This window comes from Heteronotia binoei, chromosome 4, assembly GCF_032191835.1.
Source record: "Heteronotia binoei isolate CCM8104 ecotype False Entrance Well chromosome 4, APGP_CSIRO_Hbin_v1, whole genome shotgun sequence".
Taxonomy (NCBI): Eukaryota; Metazoa; Chordata; class Lepidosauria; order Squamata; family Gekkonidae; genus Heteronotia; species Heteronotia binoei.
This window is the reverse complement of record NC_083226.1, coordinates 60,474,305-60,491,782: the sequence shown is the minus strand read 5'-3', so window position 1 is coordinate 60,491,782 and position 17,478 is coordinate 60,474,305. Positions and strand designations below refer to the sequence as shown.

The 17,478-nt window shown below is 42.6% G+C and overlaps 1 protein-coding gene across 2 annotated transcripts in view; it reads right to left on the bottom strand.

The window, feature by feature from the left end:
• GLIS3 (GLIS family zinc finger 3) overlaps positions 1–17,478 on the bottom strand; it is a 283,772-nt gene that overhangs the window by 192,693 nt on the left and 73,601 nt on the right. For both annotated transcript variants that reach the window (XM_060237383.1, XM_060237384.1), the window contains exon 3: positions 1,159–1,357. In XM_060237383.1, the coding sequence (XP_060093366.1) occupies positions 1,159–1,357 (199 nt within the window). The remainder of the gene's footprint in view (positions 1–1,158; positions 1,358–17,478) is intronic.

The window sequence follows — 17,478 nt, the reverse complement described above, 5'->3', positions numbered from 1 at the left end:
ATCTTTTAACTATTGGTTTTTAACTGTAGATGCTGAGCATTGTTTTTCTGAGCATTAGTAAGTAGGAATGGGCACAAACCAACCATGAAGCAAATTTTTTCACAAATTTTGCCTGTTAGTGGTTCACAAATAGAAGTTTGTGATGGGTTTGTGAAATTCCATAAACTTCTAAAGCAATTCATGGTGGTTTGTGGATGGAGCAGAAAGCAAGGGTTTAAACAGACTATGAGACCCTTTAAACCCCTGATTTCTGGTCCCCATGAAAGCCACAAAAACAGCTCAACAGCAGTGAGGTGTTCCCCACCACTCAGCTGTTTCAGACTGTCTTGTACAGTCCCTTTAAAGTTTAAAGGGATTGAAGAAAACAACCTGAAAACAGCTGAGTGGCCACTACTCAGCTGTTTCAGGCTATCTTGTAGAGTCCCTTTAAACTTTAAAGGGTCTGCATAAGAGCATGAAACAGCTGAGTGCTAGGAAGCATCTCTCCACTGCTCAGCTGCTTTTGACCACAAACCAGTTCTGTTCATGAATAAACGTTCTGGTTCAGTTCATGGTTGGCCATGAACCTTACACTGAATTGCGTTTTCCCAGTTCATTTCCATCCCTAGTAGAAAATGCCACCTAGGATAATGATGGCTATGGCATACATTAGTTAGTGGTTATTTAAAGTTTAAAATTTTAGAAGGCAGGGAAGGGAAAGGTCCATTTTGGTCTTTGAGGGAGGACTAAGCCTGGCAGCAATCACACAGCATGCTACAGCAGAACTTCCATAACTTACTTGCTACTGTTAAACAGCAGCCATCACAAAAAGCCAGTGCAGTATTGTGGTTAGAGTTTCAAACAAGGATCTGGGAGACCCAGATTTGAATCCTCACTCTGCCATAGAAGTTCACCAAATGACCTTGGACGCGTCATACAACCAGCCTAATCTCTTCTCAAGGCTGTATTGAGAGTTAAATGGACAACAGTAGAATGATGTAAGCTGCTTTCAGTCCTCACTGGGGAGGAAGGTGGTTCATAAAGTTTATTATAGCTATAGGGGGAAATGAAGTGGCCCCTGATAGTCTTTGTGTGTCCTCCACTTGTGTGTTTTTATATTACATTATATATAACTTTATACACTTGAAATGACTAAAGATAAGAAACATAACTGAAGACCTTGTGTCTGATGGAGGTATATTCAAGCTTGCAGCATTCTGCAAGCTAGAGCTGATTTGGCTGCATGCTGTCGAGACCTGGTTTGCAGGAGGAGACAGAGGTCCCAGCCGCTGAACCATCATGGGGCTGCTGGTGACTATTAAGTTGTTGCAGCTGTTTTTTCCAATAGTCTTGCACCGAGACCCATAGGTAATACTGCCTACAAATAAAGGAGTCAGATTAGCTTGCAGATCATTTGACATATGCTAAAACTAGCAAATTCATAGCATGTTAAACTTATTTTATGGCACCAGTGAGGGGGGGGAACAGTTTAGAAATCATTACACACCTCAGTTTCTTGCATGCTTGTTTTCCGTTAAGGCAGTGTTTTCCATTAAGACAGTGTAAAAATCACCAAACCAGCCCCAAAGACTGTGTAAATATAGTAATGGAAGTTGAGTACCCAATGGCTAAGTGAGAGAACTTTTTCCGAAATAAATTAAACAAATATATGTATTTATTACAAAGTGCACTAAAACTATATTGATGGCACAATCCACCTTTAATTGGCAAATACTTGAATAAAGAATTCCTGAATCTATATAACCTGATACATTTCAATATTTTTATGGTAAAAGCCTTCAGCCAATAAAACAGAACCAATAATTCAATAAATCTAGGTTATTTTTTGACCACAAACCAGTGCTGTTCATGAATAAACCTTCTGGTTAAGCTCATGGTTGGCCATGAACCTTAAACAGAATTGCGTTTTCCGAGTTCTCTTGAACCACATTAAAATAGCACCAAACATTTTGGCCTCCAAGACCTTCCTCAATAGGCAAATTTTTGTATATCACGCACGCTAAGACACAAACATGTTAGTGCCAAGACCGGTTTATTATAAGGCATTCCAGATATCCTCTGCAAAAAAAGAACTGGGCTGTATGACAGCTTTCTTAAACTTTTAAGCATACACATCCAAGGGAATGCAGGTTTCATAGTTCTTTTTGACCATGGCTATCATAACTCTTAGAGTATACTGGTATCAACCAGTCTGTCAGATTGCTCAATTGGGGTTTTTCCCTTCTGTTTTGGTTTAACATAGTCATGGAAGCAAAAGCAACTGATTTTATTTCAAAAGGGGGGGGGGAGAGCCAAGGAAATTTCAGATTAAATTTAAAGAACTAAACAAATGCCTTCTTATCAGTTTCTTATACTTCTTTGTGAATATACATTTGCAAGAGGTGATCTGACTGACAGCAACAAATCCAATTCTTCCAATTCACAAGCAAACTTAACTTTTTGAAGTTAGTTTTAATACCTTGAATTAAATAGTAAAAAAAAATCTTTCCTTTTCATTTCTAAACCCAATTAACATATTTGCCTTTAAGATCAATGAACATGTAATGTTTTGTAGCATTTCTGCAGATGTTGTGATAGTTTCTATATCTGCATTAATTGCAGCAGCATCATGGGTGAAGCTGTAATTCATAGATCTCATCTGTGGACAGACCTATAATTTCTGAGATTATGGATCACACATGGAAGTTACATTTGCAAAGTTTCTTTATATCAAAACAGAGGACAAGGTGTTCTTTTCATTTCAACATGAGGTGTCTCAAAATAAACTATAATAATCTTCCCCATACCAAGGGATTCACACTAAAATAATGAGTATTTGCCAGAATGATAATTTGTGCAATTTGAATGGATCAATGCACAAACCGGTAAAATTGCAAATATCCTTTTAACCTAAATCTGAAGATAACTGCAGTAATTGTCCAGTAAACTGGCTTAGTATATTACAATTCTTGTGAACAGCTTCACAGTAAAATCTGGGACAGTACTTTAAAACCATCACTGTTTTGAAATGCCACAGTGACACCAGTAGTCTTTCCAAAACACATTTTAAAGATTTATATTTACAAAAAAAATGGTTTCATGATGCAGCAGTACATACAAATCTTCACCACCAACATCCATACCAACACATGGCCCTTTATCCTTTCACATTTTAAAAACTGGTTCATTGACAGGAAGCAGTCCTGGGTCCCACAAGGATCAGTATGGGGATGATGTGATTTAATTTGTTCATAAATGATCTGGAATTGGAGGTGAGAAGTGCAGTGCAGTGACCAAGTTTGTGGATGACATCAAATGATTCAGAATGTGAAAAGTAAAGCAGAGTATAAAGAGTTCCAGGAGGATCTCTTTCAACTGCATGAGTGAGCAACTGTGATAAATGAACTTCAGTATAAGTAAGTGCAAGGTGGTGCACACTGGAACAAAAATCCCTAGCTTTAATTATATGCTGATAAAGGTCTGAGATGACAGGAGCTGAGAGGGACTGTAAGGCATAGCATGATGAAAAATGTTAAGTCGATGTGTAATAGTGGTGAAAAGGTAAATTACATACTGGCTGAAGATGACTGGGAAAAGAACTGAAAATCCCTTGGGGGAAAATTTGAAGGGCTTCTTGCTAAACCCATGAGCTGGGGCCCTAACCCTAAGGCGCATCCCTGATAGCACCACTGGTTAAAGTATCAGTTTCTGCTTCACATCCTATTGTTGCACCTTGTCATAATGTATAGTTTACCCAATATAGAACAGGAATATGAAGTCAGTGATTCTGTATTTTCCAGAGGTTCATGACCACCAAATATAAGGGTGATTGAGAAAGTGTGCCAAAATTTATGTTCACTTTTGAATAATGTTTTAAATAGAAACAGAAAGGCATGCTCCCTGGTAAGACATTGGTTGAATAGTCATCAGTGTAGACAATGATGCCCACGTCAGAGTAGGAACCACTGACTCTCTAACTAACAGAAATCCTATCTGGAAGGGCATGAAGCAGGAAAGTGCATTAGTTTCCCTACTTTTCAGTCTGTACATTAACAACATAGTAGGGAACCTTTCAGGTCCTCATTTTGTTTCTCTCCCATTGGGCCATCAAAAATTTTCAGTTTTGTTAAACACAGATGATACTGTCTTAATTGGTTTGCAGAGGCTACTGCACTAACTAGGACTATGTTGTAAAGAATAAACTCTTACATTAATTTTTAAAAGACCAAAGTAATAGTTTTTAGGAAAAGGGCTAAAATTTCTTCCTGGAATATTCTGGGTAATCCAATTAAACAATGTAGTTCATTCAAATATATTGGTGTAGCATTTAGAGAGACTTTAAATTGGACCATCCATATGGCAATGGTTAAATTATTGGCACTAAGAATGGTTGGGTCCATCTTGAACTTTTATTATTCAAAGGGCAGATAACATAAATCCTGCTCTGAAACTATATATTAGCAAGTTTATAGTTCCTCTCCTCTGAAGAGTTGATGTGTGGGGATGGAATGACAATAACATGGCCAGCCTTGAAGTGATTCAGAATCAATTCTTAAGGTGCATTTTTGCCCTCCCCAAGGGGTCTCCAGCTGCTTTGATGAGATCCGAAACTGGTATTCCCTCTCTTAGGGCTCGGGTGTACTTAATATTTATACAATATTGGAAAAGAATTGAAAACTCAAGCTCTAACTTGCTTAGTCAACAGTCTTTCAACTTGTTATCCAAAAGACCTGCACACCTAGTGTTTCTCAATAGCATATTTTAAAGATACTTCATTCCCAATGATCTTTTAGGAACACCAATTGGTAACTCCCAACTCAGGAACTGGATCTATAACTCTGATGCATGGATTGACCAATCTTCAATATTAAAATCAAAAGCAGCACTATGGCACAAACTAATTAAATATGATCATACTAGAACTCCCTATTTAGTCAACATCTCTAACTATGTACTCAGAGCAACCTTTACTTCATTGCACTTTTAATCAATAGCACTTCCGGAACGTGGCTTTAATCAAATCCCAAAGTAGGTGTTTGTGGATCTCATATACTTGAGGACTTACCTCATCACATCCCTATTCTCTCTGTTATATTCCAATCCCAGAGCCAAATTTTTGGCAGGAATCTTACCCAGTATAAATTTATATCCAGCTGCCGAGAAAATTACATTTTTGTTATCTGCTATTGATGTGTATGTGTCATACAGAGTTTCATTATTCACCCTTGCTGCAAAGAGAATACGTTCTGAAGTGGCAGCAAGAAGGGATGTTATTTAGATATTTGTTCTTACCACTTTTGCCATTGTACAATATTTTAAGTTGTATCTTCTTACTGAATTCTAGTTCTATATGGTATTTTTCATTTATTGTTAATTTACAATATGTATACTATTTGTATTCCTTTTAGCCGAGGATTTTGCAAATTTGTAATGGTCAATAGCTATTTACAATAAACTGAACTGAACTAAAGATTTGGCATAGCTGGTCAAAGTTGATGCTCCACTAGAAGAAACCAGTTGTCATTTAATATGACTTTTCTATTTGAGAAAAATATAAATTCTGTGTAGAGACTGAAAGAGGTTGGAACAGAGGAAAATACATAGTTTAGCTATTTAAACTTGTTTTTTAAAAAGACACGTAGCATTGAAAAGAACAACTTTACTACAGAAACTTGGCAAATACATGCAAAGACTTGTGCATGACAAAACAGTGCCACTTAAAGGCTATCCTAAATGTTAAATAAGAACAACATTCATTTAACCTAGATTTAAAAACATTTATCCAATGAACATAGAGTTATCAGGTTTCTTTTAGAGGTTGTGACAGCATCAAAATGTCAAAATCAACATTTGGAAACACATCATTAGGCAGTTTTACATACTTAACATGAGTTCATTGAGAGTTAAATGTCAAAATGTCAGATGCGTTATCAGTGAGAGAATCTTTAACTAGCTTACTCTTTTTTACATGTACAACTCTCTATTCACAGAGAGTTTAAGGCAGAGCATATATAAATAACTAGTAATAAGGCCATTGTGGAGGAAAATACAACAGGCTCTAGAAAGAGGCTCTTGATGAGTGCCCCCCACCCTTGCTGTCTTCCCACCTACCCAAGTGAAGGCATTCACTCCCCACCTACCTCCAGGGGAGTAGATCTCTGCCATCTGGGGAGCAGTTGTAATTCTGAGTGGTCTCCAGCCCTCACCTGAAGATTGGCAACAGTGGTTCCTCAGGAGAAAATGGCTAGTTTGGAGCCTATGGCACTTGAACCTGTCTGAGGTCCCACCCCTCTTCAAACCCACCCTCTCCAGGCTCCAGCCGTCAAATCTCCAGGAATTTCTCAACCTGGAGTTGGCAACTGCTAAGTCACACTGGCTGTCCTAGGGCAGCGGTCCCCAACCCTTTTGGTACTAGGGACTGGTTTTGTGGAAGACAATTTTTCCGTGGACCAGGGAGGGGGGATGCTTTCTGGATGATACAGTTGTGCACTTTATTTCTATTAGTTTGGTGTGGTGGTTAAGTGTGTGGACTCTTATCTGGGAGAACTGTTTGATTCCCTACTCCTTCACTTGCAACTGCTGGAATGGCCTTGGGTCAGCCATAGCTCTCACAGAGTTATCCTTGAAAGAGCAGTTTCTGGGAGAGTTCTCTCAGCCCTACCCATCTCACAGGGTGTCTTGTTGTGGTGGGGTGGAGGTAAAGGAGATTGTGAGCCGCTCTGAGACTCTGAGATTCAGAGTGAAGGGCAGGATATAAATCCAATGTTGTCGTCTTCTTCTTATCATCATCATCACCACATTGAAATATATAATGAAATAATTATAACAAATCATGGCTCGGTTCTTAACAGGCCACGGACCGGTACTGGTCCACAAACCGGGGGTTGGGGAACCTGTCCTAGGGGGCTGCTGCTGAATAGGAACACGCTTCCAGGTCTAGTTAAGTCATGGCAGTCAAGTGGCATCATCACCCAGAGGGTGCTGCCAGACCTAAGGAAACCAACCTCCAGGTGGAGCCCGAAGATCTCCTGAGATCACAACTGAACTCCAGACAACAGATCTCTCTCCATATCCTGGATAAAAGAACTGTTTTGGAGGGTGGACTGTATCCCATTCTATTTACCTGAGGCCTCTCCCTTTACTGACAGAAGTTGGTTGTCTGGCAACAGCCTCTAATATAAATGAATGGATCTTTCTTGTAACATTGTAATGTACAAAATGATTAAATGATTCTTTTAAAAGTTTTACAAAACATTGTTAGCAAGTACATCACAGTACATTTCTTGTAATGCTTAGCAGTAGTCTCAGGCTAGGGGAGGAGGGAGAGAGGGAGTGACAGGAAAAAGGCCTTTTCAGCCCTTATGCTGCCTCTGAGGAAATGCTCCCAGCAGGACCAGGCCTTGCCACCTATTCACATTATGGCAGTGGCTCCCTGGCTATTTTTGCGGCCTTCAGAGGCTGTGTGTGCTGGAAGGCTGTCTGTGTGGGCCGTTGATGGAGTAGCACAGGCCTGTTGCCAGCGTCACTTTTTGTGAGGCTGGTTAACAGAGAGGGCACAGAGAAGAGTTAGATATATGGCTGTCTCTGAGGTAAGATTGTTTTGATGGTTTGTTCAACATTCCCGGGCCTGCAGTAGGTGCGGACAGGGGAGTCAGTCATTGGGAGGCCAGAGATGCTGACTGAGCTGTGATGGGCCAATGGTTTGTAGTGTGCACTTACAAGCCAATGAGAGCACTTCATTTGGCCATCACCATAGGGGAATTATTATCTATGATACTAGGGAGAACTGAGACTATTATACTTGGGTCACATTATGAGAAGGCAAGTCACTGGAAAATAAGTTTTTCTAAATTCAAGCTCTAAAGTTTCGCTCCACGTACTTACAAATTACTTTTCAAATGTATAATCATGTACAAAATTCATTTCAATGCAAAAAACATTTTGGTGTGCAAAGTTGCAAAGGGTCTATATTGAGTCCAGTTGAACAGAAAAAAATACTTTCTGGAGAAGTCAGACCAAACGGTACTAATATTTTCCTATGTCAAACAGTTTATTTCAATAGAGCATAAGGGTGCCAATATTCTACCAATTTGGTCCTTCATTTATTATTATTATTAATTATTTGTTTATTTATATTTCGCCCATTCCCCATTGGGGGCTCAGAGCAGAGTACAGCAAATAGAAATAAATCACAATAAAATCATAATAAAACCAATTACAACATTCATCAAAGTGCAGCAAGATGATTCAGCAAGATGACATGACAGCAAGGTGGTATAGTACAAAATAATACCACAATACAGCATCACAGTACAGTAGTGCAGTAGAGCAGTAGGGGGGAGGCAAACCGATCATAAATACCTGCCGGTGCCTTATCCAAAGACCTGGCAGAATAGCTCCGTTTTGCAGACCCTATGAAAAGCCAGCAAGCCAGGTAGGGCCCAGATCCCCATAGGGAGCTGATTCCACCAGGTCCAGGCCAGGACTGAGAAAGTCCTGGCCCTGGTAGAGGCAAGAGGGTCATCTCTTAGGCAGGGGACTATCAGAAGATCTTGGGAGGCCAAACAAAGCAACCTCCAGTGCATATATGGGAGGAGACGGTCCCGTAGGTATGATGGTTCCAGGCTGTGCAAGGCCTTAAAAGTCAAAACTAACATCTTGAAATGGATCTGGTACTCTATAGGCAGCCAGTACAGGTCGCGGAGCATCGGCCATATGCTCACCTGTACAGGTGGTGCAGTCAGCAGGTGAACTTCTGCATTCTGCACCTGCTGCAGTTTCTGGATCAGTTTCAGGGGTTGGCCAGCGTAGAGCAAGTTACAGTAGTCCAGCCTGGAAGTAAAAATTGCATGGATCACTGTAGCCAGGTCTTGGGGGGATAGGTATGGTGCTAGTTGCCTGATCTGCCATAGATGGAAAAAGGCAGACCCAGCAGCCTCCGTGATCTGGATCTCCATGGAGAGGGAGGCGTCCAGAATCGCCTGTTGGGCCGATACCAGAATGGCACCGCCCAGGGCTGGGAGCTGGATGCATGAAACCCCCCTTCCCTCGACTCAGGTACAGGATCTCCATCTTAGTTGGATTTAACTTAAGTCGACTCCGCTGTAACCATCCAGCCATGGCTCCTAATGCCTTGGACAGCTGTTCAGGAGTGGAAAACTGTCTGCCATCTATCAACAGATAGAGCTGGGTGTCATCCGCATACTGGTGACAGCCCAGTCCAAAACCTCAGGCAATCTGGGCAAGGGGGTACATATAGATGTTAAATAATATGGATGAGAGAATAGCTCCCTGCAGCACTCCACATATAAGTGCGTGCCACAGGGAGTTCTGCTCGCCAAGCATCACCCTTTGTCCTCGTCCCTGGAGGAAGGAAGAAAACCATTACAATCTTCCATTTCCACTCTGCAAACATTAATCCATTCTTAAGTTAAAATTCTTCCAGTCACATAATATCTCTTACAATATCAGCCAGCTTTAGCACATCATTTCGCCCATGGCTTTCTCAAAATTCCAAGACCTCAGCTGTAAAGATCCTTCAGTGGAGCTTCCAACTTCAACATACAATCGATGCATTTCTGCTAAGGTCAGAAATGCATCGATTGTATGTTGAAGTTGGAAGTCACACTGAAGGATCTTTACGGCTGAGGTCATGGAATCTTTTAGAAACCTACTGCAAATGAGTTACATTACATTCCTTCAGTTTCTATGGGACTTAGAATCAGACTGCATGTAATAGTGGCCATGGAAACATGTTAAACGAAGTTATAGCAAGTCCAGTCAAACATTCTGCATTCTGGAGTTACTTTCTATGCAACACCTACTTTCTTCCTGTGGTAGCGTTTAAAGTTGTAAGGTGTCCAATTCTGAACTGGGCGGTCCAGTATTTTCTGTCTGGTAAACAGAGAAAATATTGGACATATAAAATATCCAGTATTTTCTAGTTAAGGAAGCCTGCAACCAGTGTGGCCAAGTTCCATGCATGCGTACTTCCTTTCCCCTGTGGCTTGATAAAGCAGCAGCACCCTCCTCCTCCCCTTGTTCTCCATCTCAGCAAGCAAGGTTTGAAAAGAACCAAATCCACCACTGAGTAACAAGGCTGGACACTCCCAGAGAAGAAATCCTATTGATTCAAAGGAACACAGCTGGAAAGGGAGAGACTTTTGCAGCCAACCTATTGGCTTCTCACATTAATTCCAGCTGAGTGTGGGAATAGATGGTAGCTGAATTGAATCTTTTAAAGAAAAGAGAAAATAACAGTTGATTTTTAAAAAAAAAAGTTAAAAAGAAAATAGATACTGGAGTGCATGGTGGGAAAATAGCCTGAAGGCAATGAGTCAGTCAGTCAGTCAGTCACCTTTAATTGCATAATAAAGATAAAATGCATGTAATAACAAATCCGGCTGACTAATGTATAATAGTGAACAATAAAATGCATACAAATAATTTAAAAAACCTGTATCTGGTTTCGACCATTTCAGCCAAAAACTCAGCAACTATAACTATGATTTCAGGGTTGTCATCATTTAAAAGATATTGGGTAATTCTATCTTTATTAGTATTGGAATTAGAATACAATAAGAGCGATAAAAATTTCTTGCAAGTAGCTGACAATCTAACTTAATATGCAGTTGACAATCTAACATAATATGTTGGATTGACTCAAGAGATTTTAAGTCACAAATGCACAACCTTTCATGGAAATGATATTTTTTAAATCTACCCAATACCATATTTGAAGGAAAATCATTTAAATGGGCTGAATGCTCTATGATGAGGAGCATCAAGATTGTAGAGATATTTGGCCATTTGGTTGTATCAAGTTGTGAGATTCAGAGAGGCTTGGGATGAAGGGTGAGGTTGGAGAAGGCAAAATTTTGGGGGTTTCAAGATCAAAAAATCTTTGATTATCTGAAGAATGGTGGTTTCTTCCAATGAAAGTAAATACTCGATTGAAAGCCTAATTGGTGAATTTTCTTTTCAGTATTTGCAAACCAGTTAACACTATGTGAATCAGTTTTTAATCATGAAACTAGGGAGTTCGTTGGGGCTCTAAAAAGTATTTTGAGCCAATATTTAAAGCTAGATAACCAGATTTTTATTTCTATTGGATATTGGCCCAGTTCAATACAAAGTGCTAAATATGGAACAAATTTGGGAACACCTAGGAGTTGTCAGAAGAAATTTACTTGAATATCTTCAAGGTCTCTATTAAACTCCTTTATCCAAACTGAGCTACCATATAATAACTGCGATAGAATTTTAGCATAAAAAAATTCTTTACTGCTAATAGGATATATTGATTCCTTTCAGTATAATAAAATCATCGAAGGGGGAAGGTGGATCACTGGGCTAGAGATATAATTCAAGCTCTATTATTGTCCAGTTTAGGTTATAATAAAATGTTATTCCTAAATATTTAAAAAATATATACCTAGGCTATTTCAGTGTTACCTATTACCCATTTTTTGTGGTTTCCATCTTTTTGAAAAGACTAAAATTTTGGATTTGGAATAGTTAATAGGTAATGCATTGTCTTAACAAAATTTATTGAAAGCTTGTCTTCACATCTTTACAGATAGATCCAAGTGGGCAGCCGTGTTGGTCTGAAGCAATAGAACAAAGCAGTAGACAAGTTGCACCTTTAAGACCAACTAAGTTTTTTCAGAATGTAAGCTTTCGTATGCTCTTAAGCAGACTTCATCAGACAAAATGGAATGACAAGCTGTCTTTAGATATAGAGAAAGTGGGCAATGAGTTGGTATGTAAAGTCATGGGAATGATTTTAGCAGATTAAAAGAATCCCAAATTTGGGCCTGTGTTTGTTTGTTTGGTATAGTTAACTGGGCTGTAACAGCAGTGGAGGATGATAAAAAGCAAACATGTCATAGGTCTGAAGTGCCATAAATCTGGGTGTCATTCTGGCTTCTTAGTTGTGGATTTAAATGGAGGGCATTAGTATCCCAAGAAGTTATAGCAACATTATAGTTTGCAATTAGAAGAAAATAATACAATAGAATATAGTGGAAGATGGGTTAGTATATGTAATAAGATAAACAGCCAATATCCCTATTTGAGTATGTCAATACAAAAAACCAAAATACTTCGATACACTGTTCTAAAAGAGAAATACATTCTAGTTGGCCATTAGAAAAAAAGGGTACATTAAAATATAGTGGGAAATGGGCCAGTAAATGTAACGAGATAAACAGCCCATATCCCCTATTTGAGCATATCAATACAAAAAACCAACATATTCTGATATATCAATTCTGAGCATATCCATACAAAAAACCAACATATTCTGATATATCAATTCTGAGCTATCCATACAAAAAACCAACATATTCTGATCATTTAAAGCCTTACGCTGTCTGGGGCCAACATACCTGAGAGACCGCCTTTCTCCATATATGCCCCAGAGGTCATTGCGATAGGCTATGCAACACCTCCTGACCACCCCTGGCCCTAAGGACACCCGACTTGCCTCAACCATGGCCAGGGCCTTTTTAGCCCTGGCCCCTGCCTGGTGGAATCAGCTCCCTGTGGAGATCCAGGCCCTACCTGAACTACTGCCATTTCGTAGGGCCTGCAAGACGGAGCTGTTCCACCGGGCCTATGGTTAAGGCAGCGGGTATCCTATCATTCCATCATTTGGCCTCCCTTGAGGTGATATCATGCTTTATTACAGTGCTATCTTATTGTTATTACCATCGTTTAAGGTGGGTCTACAACTGGTTATTGATATGCTGTGCCCTGTCTACCAGTGGTGCGTTTTATTTATTGTTTTTACTGTTAATTTTAATATGGTGTTTTAAATTTGATATTTAGGTTTTTTATTTATTATTATAAGTTGTGATCTGCTTTCCTGTTTACAGGAAAAGGCAGAATATAAGCTTACCAAATAAATAAACAAGAGAGACAGTGTGATGTAGTGATTAGAGTATAGGATTAGTATCTGGGAGACCCAGATTTAAATTCTGCCATGAAAGCTTGCTCAGTAATGGGGAGAAATAAAGATGGGGGCAGGACAAATTGAAGAGTTTGAGAGCAGCTGACTTGAACCATCTGCTGTGGCAAAACATGTGCAATGCTTAAATGTACACTTGCATTTTAATACTTGTCCACTAGAGATGACAATATTATCAGAAACTCTGTTTTGCTTTTCAATAGCTATAAAATAGCACTATAAAGAGAACTTGATCAATTATTGGCTTTGTCAGTTGAATTTCTGTGTTGCACAAGCTTTTAAAACCCAGAAATGCCAGTATGTATTGTATGTATTAAATGTGGGGAAATAGTGCTTAGTATGTCAGACTGGGGTGGGTAGATCTTTGTTAGGATTGCCAACTGCCTGGATAAAAATATCTTGCCCCTTTAATAAAGGCTTAATAGGATCTTATTTATCTCCATACCATTAAAAGCTTTGATGATTGATATACCCACATAAGTCTCTATTAAGAGAGCAGGGCATTTTTTAATCACATTTATGTATGTCAACAAATTTTCTTGTGTCCAGTATTTTTGTTGAACCTTCTGGCAAACTGAGGCCAGACACACATAAACTGATGAGATGGGCATGGATGAAAGCCAGATGCATGTCGGAATTTATGCCACGACTGCCGAACTGCCACGACTGAGACGTGGACTATTTTGATAGTACATTAAATCTGGAATAAGAATGCTTCCGATGACTCCCGCGCATACTTTCTATGTTTGAACGCTCCATTGTAGCCGACTCGTCGCAAGCGCACATCTGCTTCCCTGCGAGAGCCCACTCCAATGATATCATTGTGCCAGCAATTGTTGACTCAGCGTTCCAACCTTCCGAGGTCGGTAAAATATGTACCCAGCTTGCTGAGGGGGGGGGGGAGTGTAATGACCAGGGAAGGCAATGGCAAACCACCCCGTAAAAGGTCTGCTGTGAAAACTTTGAGAAAGCAGCGTCACTCCAGAGTCGAAAACGACTGGTGCTTGCACAGGGGACCTTTCCTAAATGAGGGGGGGAGGCAGATCACCCACTTTTGCTGTCTCCCTGCCAGGGGAGGAAGATGACCCACCTTTGCCATCTCCCTGCCAGGTGGAGAGACAGCAAATAGAGTTGCCGTGCTCCCCCCCCCCATTTAAACACCATGGCGGGGTGTTTTAAACACCACAGCAGGGTGTTTAAATGGGGGGGGGGAGGAAGATCTCCCACCTTTGCTGTCTCCCCGCCAGGCGGAGAGACAGCAAAGAGAGTTGCCATGCTCCCCCCCATTTAAACACCACTATGGGGTGTTTAAATGGGGGGGGGGAGGAAGATCACCCACCTTTGCTGTCTCCCCGCCAGGTGGAGAGACAGCAAAGAGAGCTCCTGGGCTTCCCCTTCCTTTCTGGATGTTTAAATGGGGGGGGGGCAGACCTTTTCTGGCAACTTAAAAAAAAAAAAAGCCAAGCACAATATCCCACGTACTGAGCTTGCACAAGTGTGGAATGGCATCTCAAAAAATGAGGTCCGGTTGAGACCTCTGATCAACCAGCAACGGGAGCAACGCTGCTTAGAACTGAAGGATGGAGGGATGTCTGATCAGGAAATTCGTTGTAAAAAAGCTGCGGGGTATAATAGCAACGGGTTAGGGATGGATTTAATGGTGAGTGTGATCGCGGCCCTAGTAGCCCTGGAGTGGATTTCAGCATACAAAAGCCCACTGCATAGCAGACAGTCTTCTGTTGCCCAGCAGCCAGAGTTTCCAGGGGGAAAAAACATATTTGACTATGGACTCTAAATGAACTGTACACTAACTGGCACTCATGCCAGACCAGCTTTTGGGCACATACCCCTCATGGACAATTACCATTCTCTGGGTGCTTTTGTCAAACTTCCTGGGAACTATTGACCAGCCAGGTAATCTCATCATGAGACCCTGCCTCAGGTCACAAAATTGAGTATTTAATGCAGGCCCCTCTGCCATTCAGGTGCAGCTTTTTCCTGGCCGCTACATTGCTGGAATAAGTCACCCCTATTCCTGATCAGTTTGGGTACCTTCCTGTGATGGTCACGGCCCATCTCTCTCATTGTTGAACCTCTGCATCTCCAGGACAGGAAAATTATAACCTCATCAATGATATCTCCTGCTAATGTAAATGTTTCTGTCTTTTCATATCTATTTTTCCTAGTTCTGAATTGCTTGCGTTGAATGTGTTTTAATCTCTTATGTTTGAAATTTTCTCCAATAAATATTGTAATGTACTGAGTTGCGAGACGGGTTGAAGGCAACATGCTTTATTCAGTGGTACATTACAAGCGAGGGAACACACGGGCCGGGTCCCGCTTATATACATTTCCCGGAATTGCCCCCATCTGACCAGTCCAATCCTGGTCAGTTAAACTTCCCACCACAGATCTTGATGGGCAGGGCGTCTGGAGAGCTACATCCGGGGACCCATGGGGTCACCTCTGTAGCGATCGCCATGTGGTATCTCAGCTTAGGTTTCAAGACATAACACTCCTCCCGCCCCCAGTTCAGGACGCATAGTCTTGCAAGTAAGCATTCCCTAGTTGACCTCCTTGGGGTTACTTGCAAAATAGGAGCGGTCACCAGGGCTGCCGGGGCCGCGGCTGCCGCGGCGGACAGGACAACAGTTTCCCCGCATGGGAGTAGCGCCGGCCTATGGTTTTCTGTGCCCTGCTGCTCTTCTGGTGTCCCTACTCTTGGGGTTTCGCCCCTGCTCCGGTGTGGCCCTTCTGCCCAATCGGTCGGAATGGTCGGCAGGGGCGGGGTAGCTCTCAGCGTGGATGCGGCTGCTGGTTTCTCCTCGTTCCGTACTGCAGCTGGCTCTTCTGGCAAGGTGCGGCGGCGCATCTGATCTATATGCCTCCGCAGGATTTGGCCCCCCTCCATTGAGACATCGTAGTGGCGGGACCCCATCACGCGCAGCACCCGACCCGCTACCCACTCAAGGCCACTAGCGTAGTTCCTTGTGTATACTGGATCTCCCGGAAAGAACCCCCTAGCCGCTTCCCTGATCTCAGGAGAGCTGCGGAGATCAGTGGCCTGGTCAGGATGCAACCGGTCCGACCTTGTGATCAGCTTCCTTCCCATTAACAATTCTGCTGGGCTCACCCCTGTGACTGGGTTGGGGGTGATTCTATTGTCAAATAGGAAGGCGGCCAGGCGGTGTTCCCAGTCCCCCTGTACTATGCATCCCAGGGCCTCTTTAATGGTGCATACCATCCGCTCTGCTTGGCTGTTGGTGGCCGGATGGAAGGGGGCGGACCGTATGTGTTTTATTAGGTATCTCTGCAAGAACTCCCAGAATTCCCGGGAGGTGAACGTGGTCCCATTATCTGAGACGATGGTGTCAGGAATCCCGTGTGTGAAAAGGACCCTGCGCAACGCTCGGACCGCTACGCCATCGAGGTAGAGGCTACGGGGATAACTTCCAACCACTTGGTGTAAGCGTCCACCAGAATGAAGAATGTTTGGCCCTGAAATGGCCCCAGAAAGTCGATATGTAACCTAGACCATGGCCTCCTATGGGCTTCACAGCGGTGGACCGGGGGACTGGGCGGTTCAGGCCGGGACTTCTGGCAGGCTTGGCACCTTCGAACCCACCCTTCGATCTCCTCGTCCATTCCCGGCCACCATACATAACTGCGCGCTAGGGCCTTCATCCATACAATCACGGGATGAGTTTCGTGTAGGGCCTCCAGCACTTGTTTCTGCAATGGGGGGGGGGGGGGAACTACCAGCCTGCTTCCCCAAAGAAGACACCCCTTGTGCGAAGAGAGTTCTTCCCTGCAAGATGTGAATGCCCTGAATTCTTCGGCCTGTTTTCCCTCGGGCCATCCCCTCCCCACCCAGTCAAGAACCCGTGCGAGTATTTTGTCCCACCCCATGGCCTTCGCTACCTCGGCAGCGTGTAGGGGTCTCTCTGGTAGTGTTTCAATGTGCATCACATGGTGGGCTGGGGCCGGATCCGGATCCATGGAGGGCAGTGGAAGGTGACTGAAGGCGTCCGCGTGACCCATCGCCTTGCCCGGGCGGTGGACCAGGGCATATGAGTAAGAGTTCAGGAACTGATTCCACCGCAGGATGCACTGCGATAGAATCTGTGGCGTCTGGCGGTCTGGGGCGAGGAGTTCCAGGAGCAGCTTGTGATCCGTGGTGATCGTAAAACGTCTACCGTACAGGAAGTCATTAAATTTATGCACCCCTGCCACGATTGCCAAGGCCTCCTTATCAATCTGGGCATAGTTGCGCTCTGCTGGGGTCATGGTTCTGGAGTAATATGCTATCGGGATCTCCCTCCCTTCCAGGAGTTGGTGACCCAGGACGGCGCCCAACCCATATGGTGACGCATAGCACGCTAAAACCACTGGCAGGGCTTCATCAAAATGGTGGAGCATGTTATTGGATACGAGGAGCTCCTTGACCGCCTGAAAAGCAGCTGCCTGCTTCTTTCCCCAGACCCACAGGGTGTTTTTATCTAACAGCCTATGGAGGGGTTCTGCTAAGG